At 40.8% G+C, this 15,710-nt stretch overlaps 1 protein-coding gene across 1 annotated transcript in view; it reads left to right on the top strand.

Annotated features, from left to right (window-relative positions):
- The window catches only part of ccdc102a (coiled-coil domain containing 102A), a 61,444-nt gene that overhangs the window by 27,433 nt on the left and 18,301 nt on the right, over positions 1-15,710 (top strand). Inside the window, exons 2-6 of the mRNA XM_079465723.1 lie at positions 2,882-3,639; positions 4,796-5,013; positions 5,748-5,856; positions 8,092-8,208; positions 9,113-9,322. Of these exons, the coding sequence (XP_079321849.1) occupies positions 2,971-3,639; positions 4,796-5,013; positions 5,748-5,856; positions 8,092-8,208; positions 9,113-9,322 (1,323 nt within the window). The 5' untranslated portion in view covers positions 2,882-2,970. The remainder of the gene's footprint in view (positions 1-2,881; positions 3,640-4,795; positions 5,014-5,747; positions 5,857-8,091; positions 8,209-9,112; positions 9,323-15,710) is intronic.

Below are 15,710 nucleotides of genomic sequence, written 5' to 3'. Positions count from 1 at the left end.
GCATGTCTAGTTTCCACAGCTTTTTCCCTTAGAAAGGAGACACCCAGATCCTTTGCAGAGGATAAACCATATATCCTGTGCTGATATGTTGATTCAGGATCCTGATTTATTGTGCAATTGAGCCACAGTGGCAGCATTTGCTGTTCATTGCCATCAACACTTTGTGCTCATAGCACCACTGACCTCACTGAGTCTCTCCCTGTTTTTGTTTCAGTTGAGCCAATAAAAAATGACTTTTGTATGAGTGGTGTTTTATGAGGAGACTATATGCCTCTGTTTTTTGCCTCACTATGTGCTAATGCACAGGCCTGCTGTTCCCAAAGCCACAGGCTCCACCCGTAAACTTCCACAGCTCCTCTGGATGAGGGAAGTGCAGCGTGGGTGTTTGTTTAGTGCCATAGTTTTGCCAAGATTTGGACTGAAGGACACAAAATACTTCCCCACTGTAATGGAATATAGACAATTGTACATGAGTGGAACAGATCATATGTTTCAGTTTAATTCTACTCAATACATCTTGAGCTCTATTAAAAGGATATGCCACATACTTTCTGTTACCATGGTTTTTAAAACATTCAGAAACTTTTTTACTTAGTTTGTCATCAACTCATTAAACCAGTCTATAAGGAAATGACATTAGTAATACATACATTAGTATATTAATATTCATTACATTGAAATAAAATGAAATAAATGTGTACACATTTAGACAGTTCTGTGCTGTTATTTATGTATTTATACTCTGACAATCCAATTAAGACTACAAGGACATCACAATGTGCCATCTAATGTGTGCACCGCAAACCAGGGTTTTTGAACTATAGTTGGAATGTTTATAGCACATTCTTTTGAATGACATAATCTGCAATTAGACCTTTTTGTATAGTTGCATAAACTAACATTAACCAGATTTTGCCTATTTTTCAAAGTCTTTATTATGTTTTTGATATGCTAAACGGTTGGTGTTTATGTTTTGATTTACAAAAAATGCTTCTTATATAACATATTTCAACCATGTTTTACACAGTTATCTCAATTCTCAGAAAACAGGCTGTTGAGTTTCTGGTTCTATGAAGTCCCTTCTTCTGAAATGCTCTGATTGGTCAAGCTGAGTCATTTCCCCATCCATGTTCCAGGGGACAGGGTTTATGTAAAAATTGGCCATCATGATGTAACTACTGCAAGATGTAACTCGTTGAAGTCCCAACAGGCCGATCATTGTAGTCTTTACAAAATGAGTTCTGTTAAAGAAATGATCTTCCTTTTCTGTGAACTTTCAGCGTTGCTACTTGCTACTACTAGCAACAAACAGCTATACTACTCACTAACTACATTTAAAAAAGTGAAATCCCATCGGACTTCCCTTTAAATGTTTCTTACTGTTAGTTAACGTCAGTACAATTAATCATGTTATTTAATTGTGCATATATAATGTTAACAGTTTTAGCATTTGATTTTAAAAATATATTAGAAAAGGTTGAAATTAACACGAACTAAGATGAATAAATGCTCTAGAAATATTGTTCATGTTAGCTAATGCATTAACTAATGTTTTAAAACGGTTAGTTTCAGTCATTCAATCTGTTCAATACCTCATTGTTTACGATAATGTTATCATGACACACACTCTTCACAGTCTTTACACGCATTCCTGGTGAAGCTGTGTGGCCAGAATCGCATATTCTGGCATTCCCACTCTGAAAAAACAAAACCTTCTGCACGTTTCCAGCTTCAAAACCCAGTGTAAATGCACCTATGCTCAGTCAGTGCCTTACGGTTCAGATAGAGGGCTGTTTTTAAAAATATAATAAATCTCATCCTTGTTCACCAAAGCCAGCACTCTGTAAAAAACAGCCTTGCGCTCCACAAAAGATCCTTCTCCAGACGCTGTAGGGCTGTAACTCTTCTCACAGAGATGCTGGCTGCTCTGAAGACTTTTGACCTAAAACCTCCTCTGTCTCCTCTGAAACCTACACGGTTCCTGCCCCTCTAACGTCTTTCTGGTTTTAAAGTAAATACAGCCTGCGTGTGGGAGTGGGACAGAGTGAGAGGACTTTGAATTTAGAGCCCCACTGGGTTGTCATGGTGTGCTTTGGATTGTTAGACAATTTAGATATCATTGGCCATATTGCATTGACATGTTGACAGAGAGGATTTTTCTCTGGTTCTGCCCTGCCTGAGCTCACTGCGACTCCCTGAGTTACTCAGAAATGTAAAGCTGCTTTGTCTTTCACTGCTTTCGGGCCGTGTGCTCCGTCTCAGAGCCAATCTTTGATTGATTTATATTGTTTTGTAATATTTTGCGGTTTTACAGTGCTGGCAAACATTCCCTTTTGTTCATCTCTTCCAAAACACAGACGCTTCATGCCCATACAAAAGACTTTTGAGCCAAATGGATTTTGCCAAAATAAAACTGCCATACAATTATTTTTGCCCTGATAATTGTTGAAGGAAAATTCAGTCAGCATCGACTTGAACTCATGTTGCAGGATTTATTATAATTATAAAGATATGAATATGGGAAAAAAAATTAATGAAGACCACCAGCTCAGTCCAGTTCCATTGGAATGTTGCCTGGTTTGCTACAAAAAAATATATATTTGAAAATGGGTGCACTTACACGTAGCAACTTAAAAATAAACAAATAAATAATACAATGGCAAATGCACAAAATCTGCCAAAAATAAAACCATAAATAATGTGAAATTCAAAATAATCAAAGATAAAATGGAAAACAAAACTAGTAATTCTGTAAAAAACTTATGTAGTTAAACATTGTAATTTTTTTCCTGACCATGTGAGCCCACACTGCCACGAATGCCCCTGTACAAAAACAGGCATATAACACCCTGTCTTAACCTTTTTTGCTTTTGCTTTGCAGAAAGCCATCATGTTGATGTGGATCATGGCTTCCTGATTTGATCTTCTGGACCGATCATCTCATTCCCTGGATACATCATTGGCTCAGTGATGAACCACACACCCAGCCACATGACGGAGGCTGCCAAGGCCGGGGCGGGCTTGTTGTGCGGCCTGGGCCCGGATCGGGTGCGTTCCCCTGACAGCCTGACCCACACGCCCAGCCCGTCAGGAGGAACGCCCAGCTCCAGTCCACCCCTGCTGCTCTCTCCCGGCCTGGGCTGCGATGGAGGCATCGGGGACTGGGAAAGCCGTGAGGAGCTGCGTCTGCGTGAGCTGGAGGAGGCACGGGCGCGTGCGGCTCAAATGGAGAAGACCATGCGCTGGTGGTCAGACTGTACAGCGAACTGGAGGGAGAAATGGAGTAAGGTCCGTGCCGAGCGCAACAGGGCACGGGACGAGGTCCGGCAGCTGAGGCAGCGTCTGGACGCCCTCACTAAGGAGCTGACAGGGGTGAGACGAGAACGGCAAGAGCTGGTGGCAGAAAACGAACAGCTGCGACTGGAGGCCCAAAGGGTCCGGGCTGAGCAGAGCTCCCCGGCTGACACTTCCTCCACACCTGTATCTGACTCCTCGACGCCCTCCGCTCACTCTGGCCAGCTGACGGGACCAGACGGCAAGCAGGGGATACAGGATGAGGAGAGAGTGAGAGATGGACCAGGCTCTCCAGAGCAGGAACCTGTGAGAGATGTAGGAACAGAGAAACCAGACAGACAGAAGGTGATTGGTTTGTTTGGTTTCAGGGAGGCTGGAAAATAACTTGATGTTTGATACTCAAAACGCACCCAGTTAGGAAGAGGTGTCATCTAGACATTTGCACAGGCAAACAGTTTTAAATAGGTCAGCCACAGACCTGATTTGCCCCATTTTTCATGTGCCTTTTTACCTTACTTTCTGTTTTTGCTCGTGTGCTCGATTAATTTATTTTGTCCTATTATTAGAACCAACATATTCCCCCTCCCCATGGGGCCACGGCAGCCGTTCTCACTACCCAGCGTTCCTCTGTTTCAGTTCCAGACTTTACGTAGCATGTCTATTTTTTCTTTAATGTGTTTTCAATTAATCTTTTAGAAGAATTACCCCTCACACTTATGGTTTAGTCTGCTGTCTGTATTAGCATGATGCTTTTTATATTGCATACATACACCAGCAAAGAGAAGAAAAAAATCATACAAATGAATGTAAATGTCAGCCCTGACCTTCATTGTTAAGTATGATAAATGTATATTTCTGCAGATATCAGCAGGGGGTGTCTGTCGGCCTTGATAGCTAAACAGTCTCTCCAATTCCTGTGAATTCAGTGCCGACTACCTGCTGGGAACAAAACCGGGTTTGCATTTTTTATTAGCCAGCACAGAATATCACTTTTTTTTTAAGACAGGTCTCTTTCAATCTTTGCTGAATAAGCAAACTAGTAGAGTAGACTAAGTCTAACTGGGTTGTTTGATGCTTTTCCATTTCCTGATGCTCTTATTCACACAGGCTGAGTGTTTCCACATGTGGGCCAATGAATAAGTTCTCCTTTGGGCCCCTCTGATGGTAGTAAACGGTTATTGCATGCTCACCTCGGTTACTCAGTAGTGCCGTGCGTTGCTGGGATAGTAGGAAGTTGGCAGCATGGTTGGTGTCTCATGTCTATTTCCCGGGGGCCGAGTCTTTGATATGTAATCTCTGCTGTGTGGGAAGGAAGGAGGATGGATGAGGCACTGAACTGTAAAGCCTTTTTTTATTACGCCGCCAAGATGCTTATGAATTTCATTCATGCACACAGGTAATCGAGGGAATGTGGATGGAATGGAAAATGCCTCTTCTGTGGTTTTGTTTAATAAAAGAGAGAAGCAAATATGAAAGAATTGTCTTTCTTTCTTTCTCCCAGGAGTTGGAGATATTGGAGGCTCTTCTCAGGGCAAAGTCAGAGGCCCCAGACTCATGGGACATGCGCAGTGTCAGTAGCTTGCGTTCGGTTCTGAGTCGGCAGGACCGGAGCAGACTGCTGTGGGAGGACCTGGCTGCCCTGGAGGAGGACTCCAGCAAGCTCAATGCACTCCAGCTCCGCCTGGACGAGTCCCAGAAAGTCCTGCTAAAGGAACGAGAGTAAGGCAACATAGTACAGGTGGCACCGTTACATTCATCACAACAGATGTGAGCTGAATCAACAAATAAGGCAGCTTAAGAAAGTTAGTGTTATAACATTTACATTTACTCATTTAGCAGACTGGTTTTTTCCAGAGAGTTCAGGGAGCAATAAAGCTATATGTCATACAGGAGCAATAGTACAATAGGTGCTAATACCAAGTTACCAGTTTCAACAAAAGCTAGAACAATAGCTTTTGAGAGAAAGAGAGAGGGTTAGTTTTTTTTAATTAAAATACAAGACATGATGGACATCTTTGCACCCAAGAACTTGTCCTTCAACACAGCACTGATCAGAATAACTTTTAACAATTGTTAATGGTATTATTTTGAATGAACATGAAAACAGACATTTTAGAAAGGCAAATCCTGCCAGATAATTCTGCCAGATGCATCTGAAGCAATATAAGATGATGGCATGGACTTCTCAAAATAAATCACACTGCTTCATATGAAGAAGATATATGAAAGAAAAATTGCTGATTTTAATTTAAATGTTTACAGTTATGAAGATTTCAGTGTTTCCCCATTCAAGTAGATAGCAGCTATATAACTGGAAATAACTGCCCCGTTGAAGCATCTCAGGATGGTTGTGCAAAAATGTTGTGACAGTTACCCTCATTACAATCTTTCAGACACAGCCATGATGAGTGTATCTGTGCTTTACATGTCACCATGTTATGTTTCTTTCTTAGGGATAAACACACACTCATTAAGAACATTGAGAAGCTGGAGACAGATCTGAGTCAATGGAAACTCAAATATGATGAGCTGAACAAGAGCAAACAAGAGGCTCTAAAACAGGTGAGGAAGGCCATTGATCTGTAGCTAGCTATTGAAGCGTTTGAAACATACAGGAACTGAGACGAAGAACCTTTCCGTGCCCACCTTGCACATTTTCTTGGTAGACTTAATATTGGATCATGACAACTACGACAGTACTTGTAATAGATTCAAATCAAAGACTAAGATGAAGTCAAATAGGTGCAGCTGTGGAACATTTTGCTCACTGGCTTTATTTGTTGAATGATGCCATTTTAAGGAATATGCTTGATTGTTGCTGCTCTTTCAGCTCGAAATCTGATCAAGACAACTGTTGTACTGTAGAGAACATTAGTGTTCTGGCTCCAGTGCTGTATTTGTTAAACCAGAAACAGCATACAGCATCTATAGGGATTTCTCACAGGGAGCTGATCTTAAGAATGGTAAAAGTGCATGAAATCAGTGGCCTTTTGTCTGGTCAGATCTCTAATCAGAAGGAGGAATGCATGCATTGAGTGCATTGGGTTCAGTGTTCTTAACCCATCCCCCCGCCTTCAACTCCTGACGTCATACATGCCTGATAAAAGAGTTCAGATCCTTCTTATGTTGTCATAAAGTGTCTGCTTCAAATACGCACGCACCCACCCACCCACCGACACACACACACGCACACACACACACGCACACACACACACACACACACACACACACACACACACACACACATTAAATTAGAAAATGATTAAAGGTTTAGTTGACTTTATGACTTTTTTTCTGTATAACACAAAAAATATATTTTGAAGAAAATTGGTAACTCAACAATGAACGACGGTGGTACATAGTCACTGGTTTTATGTCTGTACAATAGAGTGAGTGAAGTTATCAACATTCTTCAAAATATCTTCTTTTGTGTTCTGCAGAAGGAAGGAAGAGAGAAGAAGGTGAGTAAATTATAGAATCTTAATTTTATTGTTATTGTACTATTGCAGTTGTAAAGAAAAACAATATATTACTATAGTTTTCCGTTGATAGTGTAAAGTAAATAATGTTTAATACGCTTAAGAATAGAACTGGAATTTTAATTTGGATATGGGGCTTTAAAGTCCAAAATAGAAGGCTCTTGCTGTTACACACAAAAATGACTGGTGTATCTGATGCATGTCTCATAAGACACCACCAGGGGGCAGTTGTCACCTATGCAACACACTTAGACTATGAGTTTTCTTTTAATTTACAATTTTATGTAAGACAGCCACACTGATAGGGCCCATCGAAGCTTTCACTCTTAAAACAAGCCTTCTATGAACAGAGTAAAGAAATCTTTTAACATACACCTAGACCTTGAATGAATGAATGAAAGAGGCATTTATATAGCGCTTTGTATATTGTGTATTTCTGTACACCCAAAGCGCTTTACAATCATATGAGAGGGTCTCTCCTCAACCACCACCAGTGTGCAGCTTCCAATTGGATAAAACGACGGCAGCCACAGCTCACAGGGCTCACCACACACCAGCTATAGGTTGAGAGGAGAGAGATATAGAGCCAATTCAGAGGGTGAGGATTATAAGGAGGCCATGATTGACAAGGGCCAGTGGAGGGAATCTGGCCAGGACACTGGGGTTTGGGCAATGGATCGCCGTTATTTAAAAGAGAAGCAAGGTAGTGTGAAAAAGGGTGCAATGTATGAGGTGCTGAGCAGGAAAAGGGTTGTGTGGCCTCACACAAACACACTAATGTAAAAAGATGAGCTTCCTGTCTGTGTGGGCATTTTGAGTCACATTTGAGCATTTGAGTCACAGTGCACCGGTTGCAAGACTGTGGTGAGATCAGACTCTGACCATAGTGCTCTTCACTCTTAATGGCAAATGTGCTCGACCACATTGGCGCACAATATCAGCACGAGCCGTATTAAATGAGCAGAGACTTTCACCGCGTCTTATCAACTGTGAAATGGGACTTGAAAAACCAGAGACATTCAAATCACAATGTTAAATCTGTTTGAATACCAATGACATCTTCAGAATATTATGTAGTTTAGCTTAGTCACGCTGTGAATTTAATTTGAACACAAGAGATGACCTTCTACAGGCCCATAGGCTATACAGTATATTCTCTAATAAGATCATAGATATGCTCCCATAAGACTATTGGTTTTCTCAAAACTGTAGTTATCCAAAACTTTAGCGGTTCCCCAAAGGCTCATAGATGTCCTTCCTGTTCAACAAGTTTTAATTTCGTAAGTTTTAAAATAACAATGTATTTCTTCTCTCACAGCTGAACTTTCTGAAAGAAGTACATCAGGATGAGCTGGGTCGCATGTCTGACGATTTGGAGGATGAGCTGGGTGCTCGTACCAGTATGGACAAGAAACTGGCAGAGCTGCGTTCAGAGGTACAAAGTCACACACACGCATTGACCATCCGTTGCCAGCCAGTGTCAATGTCATCCGAGGATAAACTGTGATCTACATAAAAGCTAAACACCCTCAGGCCTTTTACCATCCATCCACTGTCTGTCCCGTGTTCGGACGAGCCAGCCTCAGTGTCCCTCAGTTAATGAGTCTGGCCTAAAGACAGAAGGCCTGTGCTGAGATGAACCCGGCGTGTGACATTTTGCCCTTTGATGTGATTGTTAAAACAAGAGCAGTCACTTCTGTGTGTCATATCAGGGCCGCAGTGTCCCCTCATGTCTAGAACCTCACTCTGACCTTCCTTTATCTTCAGCCTCAGGAATCAACTGTCTTCTCAGCAGTCAAATGACAGTTTAGAAATATTAATGGCGAGCTGGTCTGGAGAGAGTTTTGAATATGCCAGGAAAGTCAGTCAGCACTTATGGTGAATCGTAAAGAGATGGTTTCCCATTAAACTGCTTTTAGCGCGAGGTCAGTACTGGGAAATCATGGAGAGCCCTTCATTCGTTTTAACATCATTCTGTGCTGATAAGAGTCCTGTGTGCTAATGTACCATCACTTGTTCCCGATCATAAGGCTCATCAAGGGAGCTTCTGCGTCTTCATATTTTATATAGTCACAGTTCAGCGTGCAGTATTTGTACTTAAAGAAATTCATCAGTTTGAGTAAATAAGCAGTTTTTGTGTCTACGTTCTTTATTTCTCTTTCTCGCTGTGTCATGAGATGCACAAGAACCATTTTGCGAGCTTCATTCACATTCTTGTGTACAGTAAATGGGTTTAAGATTTCTCCAAAAATCTTTTGGCATGAGTCATTACTGAAACTCACTGTCTACTGAATCTCTTACTGAATGTAGGTATGTGTGTGTGTTGTCCGTGTGTGCAGATGGAGCGTCTGCAGGTGGAAAACGCAGCCGAGTGGGGTCGGCGAGAGCGTCTGGAGACGGAGAAGCTGGCTCTAGAGAGGGAAAACAAAAAGCTGCGTGCCCAGATGGAAGACCTGGAGGAGCAGCTGGCACGCAAGCGCAGGCAGGCCGCCAGCGCCCTGGACACTGACCTCAAGACCATCCAGTGTGAGCTGTTCGAGAGGAACAAGGTGAGCAGAGGAGAACGTGATCCACACCGTGAACTCACACAAACAAAGCAGAGGGCTTGTAGGAATTGCTAGTCATCTACATGCATTCTGTAGATAGAGTTGAAGTAGCTGAAGTAGTGAGGGCCAGAGCTTTTTTTGTGTGGGAAATTGTAAGCTACAACATTTGAGGAACTCCCTGGAATCATTTTGGTTGGGCCCAAAAATTAATATGCCAAAGTGTGTCTGCAAAAAAGTGAATATGCCAAAGTGTGTCTGCAGTAAATACTGCAGCCACACTTAAAAACTGATGATGGGATGTGTGATAAATGATGGTTCTTGTGATTCATGGTTCAAATGATTTCATGACAGCTTAGGGTGTTGTTAGGCACAACGCGAAGCAGAGTTATAAAGTCACTGTAAAGCAATGCTTCATGGTGCTCATCGTTCTAATAAAACGGTTATTTTATACACATAGCAAGGTTTCATACAATAAAACACAGCCAATTACATTTTATGATATTAATAAAAACATTATTGCTCCACCGGACAATATAGTTCTTCAGAAACAAAATGCAGCGATGCACTGACACTTCTGTAATGTGGACGGCTGTACGTTTTCTGAAATTTTATAACAGCTCAGAACGCGACCCAACCAATCAGAATCAAGGACCAGAACTAACCGTTTCATACATTTTATGCACTGTGGTTTGTATACCTGGACAGAGAGATGAAACTCTTAGCTTAAATAAGCACAAACCCCTGATAGCTTGTCTGTAGTTTGATTGCATCTGCCCAGGTAAATGTATTTGCCAAAATGACTAAACGGAGAAATGCATTGTTAAAATGTCTTAAAAATATGTGAGCGAAAATGGGCCAAGGACCATAACAACCTGCAAACCCCTACAGCATATGAGAGAGATTGATCAAGTGTGAAGGTAGAATGTTGAAATCTTTAGTTGCAGTGTACCTGGTCCAGTCCTGCCATAAATCCAGTTAGTGTCATTGCAACGAAGAGGACTTATCCATCAGAACCTGAGAGCTCTGTATCCTGTGCTGCCTCAGCTGGGCTGCATCATCACTGCTGAGAAACTGCAGACATCGACATCCACAGTGACTGCAACATTGTTTTAGTTTTTAAATATAATGTTTTGACGCGGCTTTTGGTAATTGTCAGGTTTGATTTGCTTTGAGGATATTGTGCACATTTTGTGTGTGTGTTTGCTACATGAGGGTGAAATATTCAAGTGGCGGGGCCAGAAATCCAAACACTTATAGCCAGAGCCCTTTTGAGCGGCCATTAGCACAGGCAGAGATTTATGAAGTGATCCCAAGCTCCCCTCATACAGGCGCTGTAAATCACTCGCTCACCTGCTCGCTTTCCTCTCCCTTGAAACCCGGAAAGATTTAAGGGAGAGAAATGAATATAAGCCAAGAGAGAGAGAGAGAGAGAGAGAGAGAGAGAGAGGCTTGTATCCAGAGGAAACGAACAGAGAGAAGAGGATAAAGTGTGTTAAGAATGTCAATTAGACCAATTAAAGATGTTGTTCCAGAAAACGAATGCATAACCTTAAGTGTTAAATGCACGACATACAACATCCGAGCGTTGTGTCTGTGTGTGCGTGTCCAGTGATGTCCTGATAGTGGCCAGCGGCCAGCAGTTTTGGGAGAGAAACACTGAGAGATTGATGAGCTTGCTCAGGAGCCGTTGAAGCAAATGGATCGATGAGGACGGGAGCTGAGAAACAGGCCACGGCGCACTGAGGACAACCAACCATCGCTGACATAAAGAACAAAGTGTGATTGATACTGAAATCATATCCCGGTCCAGTCGCTCGCTCACTTTCACCCGTGTTTCGTTTTGCCCCTCCTGCAGATTGATGAATACGGTCTCTTGTGCTGTTAAACCCAGCATCTACAGAAGATCGGGAATGGGACTCTGTGGCTACTTCCTGGGCGTTGCACGGCTTCCTGGTGTTTGCTATCTCGCAGAGAAATGAAATATTGATTTGATGGCGTGGATAAGCCTCGGTCACTCATTGTTATCGTCTTTGCGCTCAAGGGGTGCGCTTTAAGGCAGAGGTCAACACTTAGCAGACCGCGGCCAAGATCTGAACCTGGATTGATTCTTTCCTGACTGCGTTTGTATTCGAATCAGAAACAACATGTGTGACAAGATGTGACTTTATAATGACACAGACAGGCAGCATATGTGTATTTGTACTGTATTCCTTTTTATAAGAATTGCAGTTGCAGGAAAACAGTTTTTAGCTCAGTTTTTCTGCTATGTGTTGTTTCTTGTGCAGAGTAAAAGGGAAAAATAGAATTTGTTTGATTGTCATGATGTTGGCGAAGTAAGCTTTCAATCTTTACAGAATGACACATCTCTGTCAAATCTAAAAATGTTTGTAAACTTTTTCAAGTGTTTAGTATGTATTTTACTCTGTACAAATACTAGAACAAAACAGCAGACTAAAAGAGATTATTTATACTTTATTTATACTTTATATACCGAAATTTTAGGAAGGAAACTTAGTGTCTGGACCTTTGCCTTTAGGTCTAGACCATGGCCCATTGAAACGCAATAATTTGTGTCCATCTGTACGGCTAGATGTTGGTTTAAAAGAAATGTATCAGGCAGGCGGAGGCTCAGTCAGAGCTCTCGGTCTGATAGTAACTATGCTGCACATACACCTGCAGATTGGCACATCACACGCACACATCAAAAAGCTTCCCGTTGAATCCTGCAGCTGCATGTACTACTGTTGTTTCTGCTGTCTTTTTTATGTGTGGTGATCACAGAGACTGGCACGACCAAACACAGAAACTTCAAAGCAAGCGTATTCGAGTGAGCGTTTGCGTGGAGCTAATACAATGATGACACCGATGTTCCAAGAAATGGAAAAAGCGAGCAGGGCCCCACCCAGATGGAGAGGCTTAAGCGAAACAGACTCTACTTTTTTATTATTCCTAAAGGGTTTGTTGAGTCTAGAGCACACAAGCTTTGAACTGGAGTCAAAGTCTGTCTCTTTCTCCCGGATCAAAGAAAAGTTAAGTCCGTCTATCTGAAGGTCAGTTTAATGCTAGACTTTTCTATCTTTCCAGCTTTTGCTCCTCTTACTTTTATTCCTGTCATCATCAATTTCTCCCTTCACAAATCATTCATACGTCACCAGTGAAAAACGTTTGGAAACACCGGCACATTTCCATGTACAATACAAGTACGAATTGACACACATTGTTTTTAGTTATGTAATTATTTGCAAAAAGACTATCCTGTATTTTAGTTTATTTAAATTGGGGGTGTCACAATATACCAGTTTTTTTAAGATAACCTTAATATTAAAAACCATGATTATAGATTTTGTGTCAACTCTCTGTGATAGTATAAATAATCCAGCATTAGCATTAGCAAGTTTTCCTTAAGAGTCACAATGCTGCTTACAAAGTCTCTCTCTAATCTTTGTACTCATTTACATTTACGCATTTAGCAGACGCTTTCATCCGAAGCAATTTACAGAGAATTTAAGGAAACAATAAAGCGATTAGTCAATAGCCGTAATTATACAATACGTGCCTTTACCAAGATATAATTCGATTCAATTTTATTTATATAGCACTTTTCACAATGTGAATTGTTCCAAAGCAGCTTTACAGGAGAAAATCTGAAAAAATTTAAAACACAAAAAAGGTAACACACAGCATGGGGCGTGGTGTGGTGTTTATAGAACAAGCACGATTATTCTAGTAAATAATATCTAATGTCAGCAGTCTCCCGGTGGTTTATTTAGCACATTTAGCCTTAAGTGAATTCTTGGCCGAAAAGATGCATCTTTAATCTAGATTTAAATTGGGAGAGTGTGTCTGACCCTCATAGCGTCGGGAAGGCTATTCCAGAGTACAGGTGCTACGTATGAGAAAGCTCGACCCCCCCCCCCCCCCCTTTGGTGGATTTAGTTATTCTATGTGTTATCAAAAGTTCAGAGTTTTGAGATCTTCGAGAGCGTGATGGGTTGTCGTGTGATAGAAGCTCTGTTATGTAGGTAGGGGCTAAACCCTTTAAGGCTTTATAAGTAATTAAAGGACTTTAAAGTCAATACGATACTTAATGGGTAGCCAGTGAAGGGTTGATAACAATGGGGTTATGTGATCGTATTTTCTGGACCTGGTATGAACTCTGGCAGCTGCATTCTGAACTAACTGTAGTTTGTTTATTGATGATGCAGGACAACCACTAAGTAGCGCATTACAGTAGTCAAGTCTTGAGATCACAAATGCATGAATAAGCTTCTCTGCGTCAGCAACACATAGAATATTTCGTAATTTGCCAACATTTGCCAACAGGTGGAAGAAGGCTGTTTTTGTGACATTTGAGATGTGATTTTGAAATGAAAGGTTGCTGTCTAATATAACGCCTAGAAGGAAATTACAAGTCATCCGATGTTTTATATCTTTGATGCACAATGCCAATTTGGATAGCTGGAAGGAATCATTTGGTCTTGATGAGATTTATAGCTGAGTATCATCTGCATAGCAGTGAAAGATAATTCCATGTTTTCTAATAATGTTTCCAAGGGGCAGCATGTATATGTAGAACAGCACGGGTCCTAGTACCGATCCCTGAGGTAATCCATAATTTACATGCGTCAGATTTGACGATATCCCATTTAAATGGACAAATTAATGTCTGTCTGATAAATTCGATCTGAACCATTGTAGTGCCTGTCCCTGAATACCGGTATACAGTATGGTCTACAGTATCGAATGTAGCACTAACTGTAGCAGGACTAGGAGTGAGATGTTACCTTTATCTGATTATATAATTTTGTAATTTTAACGAGCGCAGTTTCAGTACTATGATACAGCTTGTGTATATATTATTTTGTAAGAAAGAGCACAGCTAGCTGAGTGGACACTACTTTTTTAGTATTTTAGACAGGTAAGGGAGATTTGAAATGGGTTTATAGTTTCCTATTTCATTGGCGTCTAAATTTAGTTTCTTGATAAGAGGCTTAATGACGTCCAGATTTGATGATGTTATAAATGGGCTCATTTTGCAACGGGTAGTAACTCTTTTAATAATTTATTTGGTATGGGGTCTAATAAGCATGTTGTAGGTTTAGATGTTGCACTAAGTTTAATCAAATCTTTGTTTTAAAATTTCATGAATTCATTGTTACAAAGGTGCGGCGGAATAACCAGGTCAGGTGATATATGTTTATTTTGTTAATTTAGCAACTGTAATAAATAAAAACCTTGCATTGTTTTTGTTGGTTTCCATGAGGTTATGGAGGTGCTCAGCCTTTGCTACTTTTAGTACTTTTTTATAACAGTTTGAACTCTCTTTCCACGCAATTTTAAAGACGTCTTATTGGGTTTGTTTCCATTTGCACTCCAGTTTACGTGCTCCTCTTTTAAGGCCACGAGTGGTGCAATTGTACCATGGTGATTTGTTTTTCTCATTTATCTTCTTTGACTTCATAGGTGCGACAGCTTCTAATGAATTTGAAAAAAAGTGCCCAATTTGCTGGTCATGTCATCGAGCGATTCTGTATTTACTTGTATGGTTATTAAAAGAGTCAGATCTGGCAAGCTCTTTGCGAAACTATCTTTAGTTGTCAATGTAATTGTTCTACCCTGACAAATTAAAAGGCTGATTTCTGCAGTGCGCAGTGTACATGTTATAAAATAGTGATCGTGACATCGTCGCTATGAGATATAATCAAGTCTAGTGTATAATTAAATCGATGAGTGAGTCTATTGGTGTGTTGTGTTACTCCAAAAGAGTGTAGTAGCACTGTAAACGCCACTGCTAATGCATCGTTAGCACTATCTACGTGGATATTAAATTATCCGACAATTAGTACTTTATCCACATTAACCAAAAGGTCTGATAAGAAGTCCGCGAACTGTTTCAGAAAATCAGTGTAGGGACCAGGAGGTCTATACACCGTTGCCAATGTAAAAGAAAGCAATGTTTTTTTACTTTTGTTTGGAACAATTATGTTCAACGCAAGCACTTCAATTGATTAAATTGATGCTCTGATCTCTGAGTTACAGTAAGAAAGTCTCTTAAGATTGTTGCGACACCACCACCTCGGCCAACCGTGCATGCATATAATAGTAGCTTGGTGGGGTACAATCATTTAGACCGAAATAATAATTTGGTTTATGCCAGGTTTCAGTAAGACAAACTATATCAAAACTGTTGTCTGTGATTATTTAATTTACAATAACTGCCTTAGAATTTAGTGATCTAATATTAAGTAGTCCAAACTTTATCAATTGGCTTTGGTCATTTATGGGAGGAACACAGAGTATGGTTAAACTTTTGACTTACTGGTGGGAGACATGCGTAGCGTCTTTCAGATGTTGTCAGACAGAAGAGCGATGCTGCTGGGGTGGAGGCCGT

This window comes from Barbatula barbatula, assembly GCF_947034865.1.
Source record: "Barbatula barbatula genome assembly, chromosome: 1".
In the NCBI taxonomy this organism is placed as follows: domain Eukaryota; kingdom Metazoa; phylum Chordata; class Actinopteri; order Cypriniformes; family Nemacheilidae; genus Barbatula; species Barbatula barbatula.
The sequence above is the reverse complement of the archived record's forward strand: the minus strand, read 5'-3'. Positions and strand labels throughout refer to the sequence as shown.